Source organism: Astyanax mexicanus, chromosome 7, assembly GCF_023375975.1.
Source record: "Astyanax mexicanus isolate ESR-SI-001 chromosome 7, AstMex3_surface, whole genome shotgun sequence".
NCBI lineage: Eukaryota > Metazoa > Chordata > Actinopteri > Characiformes > Acestrorhamphidae > Astyanax > Astyanax mexicanus.
In genome coordinates, this window is record NC_064414.1 from 7,711,050 (window position 1) to 7,728,644 (window position 17,595).

The 17,595-nt window shown below is 37.0% G+C and overlaps 1 protein-coding gene across 1 annotated transcript in view; it reads right to left on the reverse strand.

Annotated features, from left to right (window-relative positions):
- Positions 1 to 3,848: 3,848 nt before the first annotated feature.
- The window catches only part of dcdc2b (doublecortin domain containing 2B), a 30,751-nt gene continuing 17,004 nt past the window's right edge, over positions 3,849 to 17,595 (reverse strand). The window contains exons 7-14 of the mRNA XM_007247504.3: positions 17,296 to 17,442; positions 14,681 to 14,720; positions 14,505 to 14,564; positions 13,332 to 13,497; positions 12,056 to 12,162; positions 11,752 to 11,820; positions 10,225 to 10,374; positions 3,849 to 5,834 (exon numbers count right to left, since the gene is read on the reverse strand). Coding sequence (XP_007247566.3) covers positions 5,730 to 5,834; positions 10,225 to 10,374; positions 11,752 to 11,820; positions 12,056 to 12,162; positions 13,332 to 13,497; positions 14,505 to 14,564; positions 14,681 to 14,720; positions 17,296 to 17,442 — 844 coding nt within the window. The 3' untranslated portion in view covers positions 3,849 to 5,729. The remainder of the gene's footprint in view (positions 5,835 to 10,224; positions 10,375 to 11,751; positions 11,821 to 12,055; positions 12,163 to 13,331; positions 13,498 to 14,504; positions 14,565 to 14,680; positions 14,721 to 17,295; positions 17,443 to 17,595) is intronic.

Here is a 17,595-nt window from a genome sequence, read left to right on the forward strand (position 1 = left end):
CAAAATGACATTTCCCACCACAGAGTCGTCTCCACACTACAGAGTACCGAGTCGTTAATTATAAACATAATTTATATTTACGATTTTCGATCAGGTGGCCCGACTGCTCTGGGAAAAGAACTGAGAACTAAAGCTTGGATTATAGACTCCGCCCACTACAGAATCATCTGGGAAGATTATTGTTTACTGTCAACCTGAAATGAGGGGATTTTTGTGATGAGTCTGTTTTGTGGGCCAGGCATAACCGATTATCACTGACTCTGCAGCCACACCAATGTTGAAATCTCAGGAAATAATATGTCTTGCCAGAGAATCAAACCTCAGGAATGGTGGTGGTGCTATCTACTGCACTACACCAACCACCAAAATATTCATTTATTTTACTGAATATAAAACTTGAGTGTGAACAGTTAATTAATATGTAATAAACTATTTTTGCAATAACATTAAAGGAGTTTGATTTTTGGTAACACTTCCTATGAACCTTGTATTCATAATACATTATGAATACATTTATAATGCATTATAGAACATGCATAATACCTTATAATGAATGTTATATGGTATAATAGAACATTATGCAATGTAATGCACAGATTTGGTATATTTTGGTATAACGCATTATAATATGCAGCTATGAGTTCTCATATTAAGCGTTTATACGTATAAGTGCCTAACACATTATAAAGCCTTATATACAGTCATTACTGGCTTTAAGTGAAGTGAGTTTTCATATGCTTTTTAAACATGAAGTAAATTTTAGTATGCCTCACTGTAATGTGTTATAGAGCATTATGAGTGCTCTTTACTGGCTTTAAGTTAAGTGTGTTTTTTTTAACATGAAGTAAATGTTATTATGCCTTACTGTAGGCATTTGAAAAGGCATTGTACAATGTTCTTATAAACAGATATTATAAGGCATTGTATGACCTTCTTTATAAACCCTTATACTTGTAGTTTATAATGTGTTATGAATGTCGCTGTAAGTACTTATGAGTTATTATTCAGGCTTATTAAAGTCATATTATGCATGCCATATAATGCATTATGAATGCATTTATAATGCATTATGAATACAGGGTTCATAGGAAGTGTTACCTGATTTTTTTTCTTAAACAGCTCAAATAACCTGTAAAATGTAATTTAAGAATACAAGCCATTTTTTTTAACTGTTACTTGATCTCAGCTCTGTATTCAGTACAGTAGATCACTGTGTCCTGATTAATAATGTATGTTAAGTAATTAAGAGGGAATATTAAGAACAGCATTAGCTTGTTTAGACAGTTTCCATTTTATCCTACTGAGAGAAGTATCAGTTTCACTATGACAGTATTTTGAGTTAAAAAAAATCTTGTGGTATCCCACAGGGTTCAGTTTTGGGGCCACTGTTATTTTGGTTATATGTGCTGTTTTTGGGAAAGATTGTTAAAATCTTAAACATTGCTTCTCATTTACTTGCATATGATGACAAACTTAACTCACAATTATCTTAAAATGATCAGGGACTGAACAGCAAGTAACTTCTTACAGCCAATTCTTATAAAACAGAGGTTGTTCTGTTCTTTCTGATAAGTGCAGCCCTTATGTTACGCATGAACACTGCGCAACACCCTGCTCAGTTTTTAAGATCAGCTGATTCTGTGGAATCTTTTCAAGAGCTGCTAAAGACTTGTTTTTTTAAGCTGGTATTGGTCTTTATCTGCATGTGGGGATGCATAGATACCTTTACAAATACGTGTATTTTTGTACTTACCAATAAAGTTACCGATACTAATACGTACTTAGAAATAAGTATGTAGAGAAACAAGCATTATGTAATAGTGAAATTGTTATAGTAAAGTAGTGCAATGTTACAGTTAATTTGTTAATGATTCTTGGTAGAATCACATTATAAAATTATTATTTATTTTATTTAATTTTTTTCATTTTTCCAAGCAAGCATTTTTTTTTTATTTTATTTTTTTTTAAATGATGAGCTATAAAATCAATTATTTAAGGAAGGTGACAACTTGTGAAGCATGTTCCGTGTAAATACATTTTACTTGCTTACATTCAGGAATGACATTTCACATATTCTATAAGAACTACCAAGGTAACTCCATACAGTCACATTTTCTCATTCATAGTAGATGTACTTTCACATTAAAATATATTCTGCAGTTCTTTTGCAATACATTGAAGTCTAATGCATGCAATCCAGACCAGAACTTTACACAAGCATGAGGGTTCATTTGTGTAAAAAAAAAAAAAAAAGAATCAAATGCATTAAAGAGACCATATTATGGAAAAAGTTATTTACCTCACTTAAATGTAAAGTGGTAAAATTTAATACAATAACGCCTAACACATTTACATATCTTTTCCTACAGCATTTTACTAAATTGTGCCCAAAGTGTCTATATTTTGTGTGACAACCATTATTATCTATCACTGCCTTAATCCTTAATCTTGGGCATGAAGTTCACCAAAACTGCACAAGTTGATTCTCGAATCCTCTTCCACTCCTCTTTAATGACATCACAGAGCTGGTGGATGTTAAAGAACTTGCACTCCTCCCCCTTTCAGTTAAAACTTCCCAACAGTTGCTAAATTTGGTTTAAATTAGATCTAGAGACATACTAAGCCACTCCATCACATTTATCTTCATCTTTCACAGCAAAGCATTTGTCATTCTGGCGGTGTGTTTGCGGTAGATGTTGGAAGTCAGCTTCCCAGTGCCACTAATGCACTGAGGCACTAATGCAGTCCCAGACAATGATACTACCACCACCATGCTTGACTGTAAATAAGTGACAGTTTTCATTGGTTCTCTTCACCAGGGCACTTCCACAAAGTTTGGCTAAGTTTATCCTGGTTTCGTTAGTTTATAAAGTCAAAGTTTATCTTGGTTTTGTCAATCCACAGAACACGTTTCAGTAATCGTCCAGTAATCTATAATCTTAGACTGCTTGTTTTCAGCCAATTTTTGCAGGCTTTCTTCTTGTGCGTCAGCTTCAGAAGATGCTTCCTTCTGGGATGACGGCCATAAAGATAGAGTTGATGCAGTTTGCTGCATATGGTTTGAGTACTAAAAGCTGACTGTACCTTTCTTCAACCTCTGCAGCAATGCTGGCAGCACTGGCATGCATGTATTTGTTTTAAGCCCACTTCTAGAACTATTGCTGTAGGACCCTGGCCACCATACTGTTTCAGGGTTTTAGCAGACTTCTTATAGCCTAGGCTATCTTTATGGAGACCAACAATTATGTTTGTTACATCCTTAGAGAGCTCTTTGCCATGAGGTGCCATGCTGAATATCCAGCGGCCAATATAAAAGAACTGTAATAAAAAAAATAAAAAAAAACATTGTTTTTCTGATCCCCATTTATACCTAAAACCTAGTAACAAGTCACATGATACCAAAGAGGGACAACATAATTAGGCACAATTTGGACATTTCTTGTACTCACTTTTGATGCCAGCTAATTAGACATTAATGGCTGTTTGTTGAGTTAATTTTAGAGGACAGTAAATCTATACTGCTATTCAAGCGGTACACTGACAACTTACAAAGTTTAATTCCTATAGTGTTTTGTGCCTTGAAAAGAAAATATTAAGAAATATTTTCAGAAATGTCATGGGTGTAGTCTTTTTTTGTTGGATACTGTAGTTGTTGATGATAGGGATTCAGATTTGATACCCAAGTTTGGCTAACTACCATTGTTGGCTGTTACCATTGTGGACCTAGAGCAAGGAGCTTAACCCTTGCGGTGTCCCCGAATGCTGCCTTTTTTGGCTGCCCACCATTCCTGGCATGTGTGCTCAATAGTGTTTGTGTGTTTTGTCTTGTCTATCCTCATGTAGGTGTTAACAAAATGTGCAAACATAAGAAGTCATAACTAAAATCTGGTGTTTTTAGTCTATAAGCAGTTCAGAAGCCAAAGTCTGGCCCTCCACAACAAGTAACCGATTGTTCTGCAAAGCTCTTTGGAAAGGAACACATCCCAGAGGTTTGTGATGCAGAATTGATGAAATCCACTTAATTGAAGGCCAAGTCAAGTAAGCCTTAATGCTAGCTTTCATGTACCATATTTTTCGTACTATAAGGCGCACAGAATTATAAGGAACACCATCAATAAATGTTTGTTTTCTGATCTATTTTCATACATAATGTGCACCAGAATATAAGGAGCAGTATGCGACACTAGGAAGGAACAGGGGTCTCACCATGTTTTCTTCTAATTCAGTAGGTCTCACCTCTGGGTGGTGAGACCTGTAAAGCTAAATTAAATTAAAGAAACAAAACTGTAATTCTTAAAAAAATAAATAAATTTAAAGTCAGTGGAGTGCTGAATGTTAATCTACACAGATTTCTCTACTAAAAACTGTTTATTTGGGTGAGTAAAGCGCTTCTATTTCTTTACAGTAAGCTTAGGTTTTCAGATTTGCACTATAGATGGGTACAGCAGAATTAGCATTAGCTTGCACTAGCTGCGGTTAGCGGCTAATGCCGCCCGACAGCGCTACACTGAGGAACCCTGATTGTTTCGGTAAGCCAGGGTGCTATCAGCTAATGGTTTGTCCCATGTAGCTTGTTTTAACATAGTAAACATGCAGTTTACTGTACAATATAGTCACCTCTGAAGACCAGAAGAGCTAGCGCTTAGCAGTTAATGCTAATCCTGCTTGAGAACTAAACAGAAACTCCTTTATTACTGAGTGGCTTTACTGCTACTTACAACCTGACTGGATTTTGGGCAAATTAAAGGATTTTAAATGCGCCTTACAATGCAAAAAATACGGTAGGCTCATTGGTTCACTGCAAAAAAATAAATCTTAGCAAGTGAAATGTTCTAAATTACAGGCAATAAATCTTATTTTCTTCTCTGATAAGACTTTTTGTCTTACTAAGCATTGTGTGTAAGTGTTAGATTATTTTGCTTATTTAGGGGATAATTATCTTAATCATTCTTACTTAGAATTTGTACCTAATTTAAAGTAATTTGAACTCAAAATAAGCTCAATCAAGCAGCAATCAAGTTATTCTGATTATTGTGTCCAAAAACAGTGACTGTTTTGCCAAATTTAGGTGTTACTTCACTCATTTTGAGACTTTGCCATTGTTTTCTGTAAGAAATCTTACTACGAAATTTGTGCTTACCCCATTGGCAGATTTGTTTGCTTAATATACATATATTATTTTTGCTAAGAAATAAAAAAGGTTGTTAGGCTGTTCCAGATTTGTGAGCAAAAGGCTACTGAGAAGGAGTCTTTTTTAGGGCAGTCTTATCTCAACTGCAGCCTAGACTTCAGAACACAACGTTTTGAGAGTTTTCACAGCACAGCTGGATTAAAGACTAATTCCACAATTCCAGCTGTGTCCACCATATATGTATTGGTGTATGTGCTTGTCTTTGTGTGTATTCTAGTTTAGCCTACCTTAAATCTTCCTAGATCTTCCTCACTCTGTAGAGGAAGTGCTAAAGTACTGTATAACTGATCCTGGGTTTAACTCTTTTGGAGATTAATACTTTAAGTAGTGATCTTTAAATTAGGGTGAATGCTAGAAAATATTAAAGTAATATTAAACCTGTTTATTAGTTGCTTTTAAAACACACTTAAACCTTGAAAGTGGGCCACTACTACTTATCATTTTGACATAATGTGACCCCATACTTTTGATGGACAGTGCAGGAATAACTGTAGGTTATATGTAGGGTGTGTGATTGGATAGACTCTATCTGAGCAGGTCACTCTGCTTGTTCGGATGAAGAAAGCTGGGTTTCTTCAGCGTGGGCGTCCAGGGGGCTGTGCTGTGCAGACCTCACTGTCTCTGCTTCATGAAAACTTCCACCCTGAACGAAACAAAGGAGAGAGAGAGAGAGAATACAGGGGAGTCACAGTGTGCTGATTACTCATAGCAGTAATTGTAACCCATCAGAGGCAGATATTGGGTGAGAACCCCCTTACAGTACAGTCATGGTGAACGCTGTAATCGTGTAACTTAAGGAAGATGAATCAGTTTCCATTTGTTAACTTTCACTGTGGGATAGAGATCCATGGTAACCGAGAAATGAATACTAAATATTATGGAAGTATGGAAATACTATCGGTGTCTGAGTTTTATATGCATGCTGCAAATGAAACTGTTTCTCAGCCTCCACTGTCTGTAGTAGCTAAGAAAAGAAAATCCTCAGAAAAACAAGTTGATCAGAAAGATTTAAAATGTCGACGTCAACCAGTGACTTCATGGCCTCGCCCACCTTGGCTCAGCACCGCCCACAGGCGGAGCTTACAGCTTTTGTTTACAGAGCTAGTTAGCGTTACCTATCTTGTGTGAGTAACTTTAGGTTTAAATCAGATCTTTAGATGATTCTGCGTTTTACCGAGACCTTAAATATACACTAGGGAAGCACAGTTTGACAAGGTAGCACAGCTCGACAGAACACTGGTCAAAACAGGCGGCATTCGCGTCAGATTTTATGATATAGTATCTCCAAGTCTGAGGTAAGAGTTTAGTAGCTGCTGGGGTTTATCTGGGCTCGACTCGCTGCGATAAAAAGTTTTCTTAGCCGTGGGGAGAGGGAGTGCTGCCGGGGCGGGCAGTCTGGGCTTAGCTCGCGGCGTTGATAATGTTTCTTGGCCGCGGGAACGCTCAAGTTGGACGTTAAGTGAAGTTTAAGGGTTAACTTTACCGAGCACTCAGGGCTGTATCTTTACAACTAAGGCTGAAGCTCTGAAAACATTGTCCTTTGAGTTTTAAAAGCTGTAAAATTGACTGTGGGGGAAGGCAGATACTTTTTCTCTGCTTTAGTGCTGTTAGCCAATTAGAGTTGATATATTTGCATGTATGAATATTTATGAGCAAGAGCCAAAACCTGTCTTTCTTCAGAGACCACTAATTCAGTGATCTAAACACCTGAGCACTTTTTTCACAAAAAACGGCTCACATGGCATTCATTCATACTAGAGACCACAACTCAACCCTTTAAGACCTGTAGGTGCACTGCAAAAAATCCACTGGCAAAAACTAGACAAAATATCTGTAAATTAAGCAAAAAAAAAAATCTGTCTTCTGATTGAGAGTTTCCTTTAAAATGTATTACAAGCCTCTTGTAGAGTTTTTTTAACCTACTAAACATAAACAAATTACAAAGCAGGGCTGTCCAATGCAGGATTTAAAGGATTATTCAGCAGCATTGTTTTCTTACAAACCGTGACATGAAATAAGCCATACCTGCATGCTTCAACTCAATGGAGGCTTAACTTCTAGATTTTTTTTTCAGTCGTCACCTTCCAAGTGCATGGGCTTTCTAAGAGTGACCCACACTTAGGAGAGATAAGAATGCAGAGTGAAAGAGGAGTATGCACATGTTATTTTGTAATTTGATCATCTTGTCCCTCCTTGAACTTCTCAAACCATCAAAAAGGATTACGTTAAAAACATCTGAATTCACTCTGTGGGTACCTTATACAGAAACAGAGCAATAGTGAATAGACAAAATATGCATTAGTCATTTTCACCTTAGTGTCTGAACTGCACAGTGCCAGAGTAATTCTGAGGACGCTACATCTTATCTTATCAGCTTAATGGAGATCTGATTGGTCTGAGCAGTGTGCTTCTGATAGCGGTGAGACGCAGATGGTTGGACGTCACCAGGAGGGCAGTATTATTGATTGACTGATTTGCATATTGTGATGTGTCTGTGTACGTCATCCACACCTATAGCATAGTCGAATCTGAGTGAGTGCTGCAGATGCAGAAATTACCACAATACAATTTTATTAAGGTTTAAAAATGTTTATATAGATTTTAAGCAGGACTGGTGTTCTTTATTACTTCAAAGAAACACATCTATTAATGGAAAAAATATGGTTTGGGGTATAGAGGCTCTTTAAACACTCCAGATCACAACACTAGTTTTAGACTGCAAAAGACTGCCTTATTAACATTAAATTAGTGGTTAAGCCTTAATTGTTATTAATAGAGATTTTACAATTTCTTTTAGCAATGAATAACACTGCTATACGCTCTTATTTATAGAGATATATAACAGACTATAAGGTGCAGCGTAAGCTTAGATTTCCAATATTTAGCACAGTTAGCAGGAGCGCTAGCCACGGTTAGCAGGAGCGCTTAGCGCTAGTAAATGCTGCCTAACAGCGCTTGACTGAGGTACCCTCAGTGTTACAGTAACACAGGGCACTATCATCTAGCGGTTCATCCCATGTAGCTTGTTTTAACATGGTAAACACGCAGGCTACAGTCCAATATACTCTGAAAGACGAAAGAGCTAGTGCTGTGGTTAGCGGCTAATGCTTATACTGATCCAGCTTCTGTGCTGGAGAAACTTTATGAAACTCCTGTATAACACTGCACTTCAGCGGAGTGGCTTTCCTACTCCTTACAAAATTCATACATAAGATGCACCAGATTTTAAAGTGCATTGTCAATTTTTTGATAATTAAAGGATTTTTAAGTGTGCCTTATAGTGCGAAAAATACAGTAACTTTTATTTGTACTCAACATAAATGGAAAAACCCTTAAAATATGAAAACAATTAAGATATATTAACACTATTGTGCTCCCAAATTTACTTGTATTTGTTTACAGGATAGTAACAGGCTTAAGCAGCTAATGCAGCATCTGTGTGTGTCTATGTCTGGTTATTAAAATTAAAGATTGGCTTATGCAACATTTAGGGTTATTAAATAGAGATGGACTTAGACTGATTAATGTTTAAGCCAATCATCGATTGTCAGATTGTCACTAAAACTACTAAAAAGGTACTGTTAAACTGCTAAAATCATGTGATTGCTGATGGTTGCTGCTGTACTTTAACTTATGGTTAAATGTTTGCTGTTTTGTGTTTATAGCAGTGTTTGTTAGCTATGCTGTGTTGCTGTGCTAATAGCTACTCACTGTATGGGCTAAGAGTCAAAAGGGTATTCTACGTTTAGTGGTGTTGTAAGTCTTTATGTGTCTTTCCACCACAAAATCTGTTCGTCTTACACATTCTACACACATGAAAGACAGAACTAGAGAAAAAAGAATGCCAGACTGGCTGTTTGTTACCGGCACATGGCTTATCAATCTTTCCATATCCATTACTAACATTAACATTTAACATAGCTATCAGTCAGTAGTGTTATGTTTGCACAAGTTAGTATTACAGTGTTAATTTAAACAAGATCATATTAGGAAGCAGTTTTGCTAATATAAGAACTTGCTGATGCAAGTGGTGCATGCTGGGTTGCGTTGCAATGAATGCAGCCCCACCCTCCGGCAAAAAAGTTCAGCAGAGCTCAACTTCATTCAAATGAATCCGGCTGCCGCGCTGCGTCCAGCCAATCAGGGAACAGCAGGCTGCGAATTCACACACATGCGAGACTCACACACACAGCAGCTGCCTTTTAAGCACAGAAGTAAAGCTGAAAATAATGGAATATTCAATATGGATCCATTATTAGATCCTGCACGGCAACAGGCATTGAAGAAAAGTGCCAGTGGACATGTACCGTTATAGACATGGGCATGCACAGCAGTGCACAAACCCAAATTTTACATCAGCAATATACAGAATACACAATAAAATAACATTGCTGTTCCTGTAAATGACCTGCTGAGAAGCTGAGAAGCGGATATGCGCTGCACCATTAAAATTCACCATTCAGAGTGCATCTGGTTTTAAAAAGAAATAGCAAGTGAAACCCTGAATGGTTTACTTTACTTTATGCCCAAAATACACCATGATTAAATAAGAGAATTAGTGAAGTGCCTTTTGCACGTTTTGAGCCGTGCAAGGTGTACTTTTCTTGTTGTTATGATAGCAAAGACACACCCACAAGCTGCACAGTGTGCGGTTTATGGCTAGCCTACAGATCCCTACTAAATAGAGCCCATAGTGTTGCACACTTGAATAAAAAAAAAAAAAACTCAGATATTTTTTTACAGATATTACTTCTGTAATATGATATACTGGGTACTTGCCAAACTGAAACACACGCACACACACACTTCGCTTTACACATCCATCTCATTCTGAAAGCTCTGACTTTACAGTATCGGTCATCTCTATTGCGATACCAATACTGTGTGTAAGTGCCAGTATGAGTGCCACTGTTATAGCCTATGCCAAAACTGTGTGTTTTATCAGATTACATATCTGAACAGTACAACCTGCACTCGACTTCCAGTGAACTCTGCAGCACAGTGTGAGAAAAGTGGGAGTTTTTTTTACTCACAGTTTCACCCTGGCCTCCTTCATGCTCAAATTCTTCTGTGAACGTGTCATCGTCTTGTTTGTGTGTTGGAGGCAGAACTCCTCTTTGTGATGACTCTCTGTCATTTGATGACCGGTTGGGTGATGTCATGAGTGTTTTGTTTGATTGTGTCTGTCAAAAAAAAAAGAGAAAAATAGAGAGAACTCCTTGTTGGTGCCTAAAGCACAAACATTGTGTTAAAACAGGTTCTGTACAATACTAAGTAGTGTTCACTGTACAGACAACGATTTAAATGTCAGTAAGACAACTAAACTGGTTATTTTAGTTACTGTGAAATTTATTAAAATAACTTAAGCTAATAGCTAGGGATGGGCAATATGGACCTAAAATAATATCACAATATTTAATGGTATTTTCACTATATCAATACACTTGACAATATGACAAAACACAAATTTAGAAAAATTATTTCAAGAATACACTACTGCAACAAAATGAAAATTAACCATATGATATGGCACACCCCTAACTGAGATAGTAAAAAATACAAGAATTTTATCAGATTTGTAACAGAAGTCAATGATCCAGAATGTCATGATGCTAAAAGGCGCTCTAAATATCTCCATATATCCAGGATTAAAGTAAAATAAATAATACTGGACAGATATAATCTTGCTCAAGTAGATATATAATGGGAAATGAGAACAGTATGATTATTTTTTTTTTGTTGTTGTTGCTAAAAACAGCAAAAAAAAGGTAGTACATTGATGTGATAATTAAGGGTGGGTGATAGGTCACAATATTTCAGGGTATAATATCGCTCACGATACTCAAAAATGTTGGCGATATTATTGCGATTATTATTGAACAGTGCTTTATAACCTGATCCTGCCTTAAACTTTTCCACAACTTTATCTCTGAACTGTCTGGTGAGTTCCTTGGTCTTCATGATGCTGTTTGTTCACTAGTGTTCTCTAACAAATTACTGAGGCCTTCACAGGACAGCTGTATTTGTACTGAGACTAAATTACACATAGCTACAGGACTCTATTAACTAATTAAGTGACTTCTGAAGGAAACTGACAATTAAATGTGAAGAAAAGTGAAACAAGTTTTACGTCTCACTTTTCAGATTTTTATTTGATTAAAAATTTAAAAGTCATTTATCATTTTCGTTCCACTTTACAGTTATGTGCTATTTTGTGTTGGTTTATCACTTAAAATCTCAATAAAACACATTTAAGTTTGTGCTTGTTAAGTGATAAAAAAGGTGTATAAATACTTTTGCAAGTCTCTGTAAACACCATAAACTTTATCTCTCAAATAAACTCACATATTAATTAATATGGTTTGTATTTGGGGCCCCTAATTTCCACATGACTGTTGTACAAATGTAGTGCATAACGGAGTCTGTAATTTAGTATTTAGTGAACAATGAAAGAATATGAATTAGAATCAATTAAAATGTTTATAGCTATATAATTTATAGTGTAAAAATATACTTCGAAATATACAGCCTATTTTCAACCACATATCATACATACTCACCTGATGTATGTGATTTGTTTCTTGTTGGCTCTTATTAAATTCCTCATCCTCAACAATTTCAGCAGCTCTCTGAAAATGAAAAAAAAAACAGTACATTATATTGTGGTAATAAAAACATTTTACTTTGAGATTTTGTAGACATATTATGATGAACAAATAAAGAGTTTTCAGACCCTGTTTTTGTGTTACTGTAAAAATAAAAGCATCAACAGAGCCGTTCATCATCAGTCTGAGAGCAAGAAAATGATCAGGCTCTACAGGCAGTAACGATTATACACCTGAGAGAGGGGAAAATAAAGAGTACCTGATCCACAGGGAGCTCTACAGCTGTGTTCTTGTCTTCTACCACTTCCTCTGCTCCTCGCACCTCCTCTCTCCTCCTGCCCACACCCTTAAACACACTTGTCTGGCCTGCACAGACAGACCCACACACACACACACACACACACACACACAAACACACATTTTATATTGTTACATTGTATATTGTACATTTTCTGCCTGGCCAAAAAAAAAGATTAAGCTTCTGTAATGTCACAATTTATTTCAATCCAGTGTTTCATTAATTTTTCCAAGATCTTGCAGCAGCATTGATGACGGTAGAGTCTGACCACTGCACAAAGTTTTCTCCAGCACATCCCAAAGATTCTCAATGAGGTTAAGATCTGAACTCTGTGGTGAACTCTTGATTCATGTGTGAAAATGATTATCTCATGCTCCCTGAATCACTCTTTCACAATTCCAGCTCCATGAATCCTGACATTGTCATCTGTCACCATTGATGGAATAACCTGGTCTATATTCCGTATATTCAGGTAGTCAGCTGACCTCATTCTTTCAGCACATACTGTTGCTGAACCAAAACCTGCAGACCAACTGCAGCATCAACCCCACATCATTTACTTTGTTAAATACAGGTGGAGACTTTTTTTCTTGCCCAGACAGTGTATTTGATTTGGTTAGTTTTGGTTTCAAAATGCAGTTTAGTAAAGGGGCTTAAAGAACTTTACTACATCCGGTCATCATCGAGTCCTCATGTACTTCACAATTGTTTGCCTTTTATTTCCTTTTTCATAAATAAGAATTAATCTACAGTTTCTATATTGCGTGACAGGAATGTCGAATTTCATCTTAACATTAATTCTTTTTTTTATCGGTATTGTTTAAAGACTAATATGTCTCCATTTTCTGTTACTAGTCTAAAATTCGGAACCATCTAGAAAAGTGCTCACACTGCACACAAACCGGTCCATGGTTCAGAAAATCAGATTTTTCTGCTTTTTTGTTTTGAACCAAACTGAAAAGTCAAAAAGTCCAGACCAAACAGGGCAGGTGTGAAAGCAGGCTTGGTCAAAAAATAGGTAAATGATTTTGTGCTGAATAAAAGGCATGTGTAGCACTTTAGGAACAACTTATTTTAGGTGGGTGTCATTTAAAAAAATGGCAAGGCATAAATTAATACCGCAGATGTGAGTCTATGCAGTAAAATATTAGTGATTAAAAAAAACCAATATACTAGTAGTGTAAAAGTACATGCTTTTGCCTTGGTGTGTGTTATGTGTCCACCCTGGTCCTCTTACCTGCTGTTGCTCTGGCTGTGGGTCTGTCTTTGCGGACTCTGACTGGTTTGGCGTAAAATACAGAGTTCTCCTCCCTTTTGCTGCCCCCTGCTCTCCTGTGGTGCGGCTGGGAGGGGCTCGTACCTGCTGCCTCGTCACCTGTTGACTTCACCCGCCGGTCATCCCTCTAAAAAAAAAAAAAATAATGGCAGAACAATATTCACTCAATACTGCACAAGATCATTCTGGAACCCTCAAACATCTCTCTGTATGGTCTGACGTCTAACTGTCTGTGTGTCTGGTGTATCCATGTGCTTTAACTCTTTACTGGGAATCTTGTTAAAGTTGAGGGTCGGATGGATTCCAGTCAATATCAGCAGATTCTTGAGAACAATGTTCAAGAATCAGTGAGAAAGTTGAACTTAAAGCGCCAGGGCTGGATACTTCAACAAGACAACGACCCTAAACACAAGTACAATAGTACAAATACAATGTTCTGGAATGATCAGACCTGAATATTATAAAAAAAATCTGTGGTGTGATTTAAAGAGGGCTGTTCATGATCAGAGACCACACACCTGACTGAACTGGAGATGTTTTGTAAAGAAGAATAGGCCAAAATACCTTCAACCAGAAGCTATAGGAAGCGTTTAAAGGATCTACTAAATATTGATATAATTTTTCTGTTGGGGTGCACAAATGTATGCACCTGCCTAATTTAGTTTAAAGAATTATTGCACACTTTCTGTAAATCCTATAAACTTTACTTCACTTCTCATATATCACTGTGTTCGTCTGCTGTATAATATATATATTTACCTGAAATTGCTGATCCAAACAACCAATGATTTATAAAGCGAAATCATGAAACTTATCAGGGGTGCCCAAACATTTTTATACAACTGTACCTCTCGTGTTGGCAAATAAAGCTTTAATCAATCAAGACATGGGATACACAGGACCACTGATGGTGTCTTCAGTCTTGGTTCATGTCAAAGTGTCTCAGATTATTATACTTGCTCATTTTTTCCTGCTTCAACACCTCAACAACTAGAACTGACTATTTACTTGCTGCCTGATGGACCCACTTCTGACAGGAACCATTGTAACCAGATCATCAAAGTTATTTACTTCGCGCTGCCAGTGGATTTAATGTTATGGCTAATCAGTGTATGACAAAGATATATATTTTACCTCGGGTGAATCAAGCAGGGCGGAGTCACTGTGGCTGTCCTGAGGAAAGGCCTTCCGGATCTGAGGTTCACAACAGTAAGCAAATACATTAATACATATATGCATTAAATATCTTGTATAACTCTCCAAGTTTCTTTTAAAATGACTGATTCATAATATTATTTGATATTATTTACCTCAGATCTTCTGTGTAGCCCCCGCTCTCCTACATAATGCCTAGGGTACATTAATAATTATTATTAAGTATATACATGAGCTAATAATAATTATAATAACACTATCAAATACATTATACACTCATCATCGAATAATTAACCATAAACAGTAGAACCCAGAAAGAAGTGTGAGATTGCTATTGTTATTGAGAAGGGATATAAAAGGTTAGCAGGAATAATAAATGATTACAAATTTAGATTGATATTGGCAATTTTATTGAGCTACACATGCAGCAGTAGTGTGTAAGGCATGTGTAACACAATTTCAGACATCTTGGCATGATGTCCTGTGATAATTCATCTCCTACAGCTTAAATATTCTCACACAGTTTGTAAAAAAATATATATATATAATAAAAATAGTAATTAGTAATATACAAGTATTGTAAAAAAAAAAAAAAAAAAAAAAAAAAGCAAACAGTAGCAATGGAAATAAACAACTATGCTTTAGAAATGGATTTAATAAAAAAAGTCAGTTTACAAAGGCTTTGTCTGTAGTAAAGCAGTGCTGGAACAGATGGTGTTACTGGACTCTCTACTGCAGCATGTACACACTTACACACCTCAGCACATTCACACACATCATAATAACTAGAAAAAAACACACAGAAACAGAGAGAACTTTGTAACTATTAAAAGTAGAAGTCTTTTCTTTAGAGAAATTACAGATGAAGCCAGAGAGCAGTGAGTACTGTTTCCTACACCTTCAAAAGACTCTTGAAAACTGCTACAGGAAGAGTCACGTCTGGCTGACCCACATGGAAACAGCTTTAGCCTTTATCTCAGCTTAACATGATTGGACTAAGTCTCAGTTGTTTAGCAGTGAAGAGAAGAATTAGAGGTCTGACAGATGAAGAAGTGCAGTAATAAAGTGATTAATAAGATGACCCAGACTCATAAGATGAGTCTGGGTCATAAAGCATTGCTACTAGACAAAAAAAATTACACACTGAATAAATATACATATTTAAAACATTAGAATAAAGGATGATATCATCACTGTCCACTGAAAAACAAGTATCTCCAAAAGAGCAACTTTAAAAGAGAGGAGAAAAACCTTCTAAACTTTCAATGGAAGTCAATGTAAACAGTTATTTCAGGTCATTTTGAAGTATTTCTATTGGTCTGTTTATTAAGAAATCTTGGCACAGTGTAAGGAACAGTTTGTCTGTTCAAATTATGCAGTAAACTAAAAATTTACAAAAAAGAAGTTACTTGTTTTTCATTGGACAGCAACAATATATGAAAAGAAAATGTGATGGAATGTGTTAATTGAAATGATTCTTAATCAGTGACGGTTATTAGTAATTTCTTTTTTTTCCATACAATGATAATGTGTGCTCAGTGACTAAACTGTTTTCCATCTCTCAGTCTGCCTATCTGAGTAGCAGTGTGTGTGTGTGTGTGTCTGTTATCTGTAGCTCAGGGTCATTACTCCCTCAGGGTGCAGAAAACCACAATCTTGAGAACTGGCCCGATATGCTGAAGAAGGAATTACGTCATATATCTCTGAAGAAGTCGACGCGTCACACTGGTGGCACGTATACCCATATTAGGTAGTAAGGAAGCAAAGGGTTGGGGGTAGGGTTGGGCGGTATTGAGCGGTGGGGGGAGGGGTAAACGAAAGTGAAAGTTCTCCTTAACTGAAACGAATAAAAACGTTAATTAAAAGAAAAAACTAAAACGAACTAAAACTCATTTTTGTGTTTGTTCATTTATTTATAAGCACTGTTTCAACTACAACATTTTAACAGCGGGTGGTGTCCCTCGTGGTCCGCTGAATTACTTACAGCGCTCGAGCTAGCCGCGAAATAACGACAGAAAACCCTGAGTAAACTGCAGAATTCTGTACGGGATTAGAATATGCGCGCGAAGGAGAGAAAAAAAAAGGAGAGAAAGTAGAGAAACAGGAAATGAGGAATATTTGAGAAACAGCTGTAACTTTACCTGTGAGTAACTCACACTGAACACCCCACGCTGCAGGATAAACTGATAAATCTGATCATTTCGGTGGTTGACTGGTTGTTGGGCTTTTATTGCCACTCCAGCACAAATGTGGCTATTTGTGGCGATAATTTTGGTGAAAATTAGTGAAACCTGTAGAGTTTATTGAGTTTTTGCTGTATGATCTCAGTGGGAATCCCTAACCCATAACCAATCAGTGAGCTCCAACTGCTTACCCCTCCCACTGCTCTTTCATTGTGGATGCGCAGAATGCCTTAAACGTCCTGTTTTTCAAAGTACAGATTTGGAACGTCACGTGGTTAATATACCGTCGCTATTTTACAATACCGTCACCATATTTAAATACCGTGGTATACCGAAATACCGTCATACCGTCCAACCCTAGTTGGGGGTATAAGAGACACTTGGGCACTGTTCCAGGGAGGAGACTCTGTATTCTTACATGTGTCTTCCCAATAAACCTTGCTACTCATTTTGATCCAGACTCAGAGACTCTGCAACTTTTTGTGCAATTTTTCTGTCACTATTTTCACCACAAAAAGCCCTGCTATAAATACAGAACTACTGTCCACTGCTACCATTACGGTCATCCTCCTCCTCATCTTCCTCACCTGTCCGCACTGCCTCCTGCCGCTTTGTTCAGCAGCAGCTCCACATAGGGAAGCTTCTTGAACCGCTCCGTTCCCACGGCAACGTAACACTGCCCGCTCTCCAGCTCCTCTGCTGATGCCACCGTGACGCCATCCAGCGTGCACAGCCTGCGAGGTGAGAAAAGGTCAGACAGTGGGACAGAACGACGGCGGCCGAGAGTTTAAGTCAACAGTGATGGACATTTCAATTCATTAGTCTACTTCATAAAAACTAATGTATTATTCGGAAAATGCCTGATAATTTGTTTTTGTTTTTGTGTG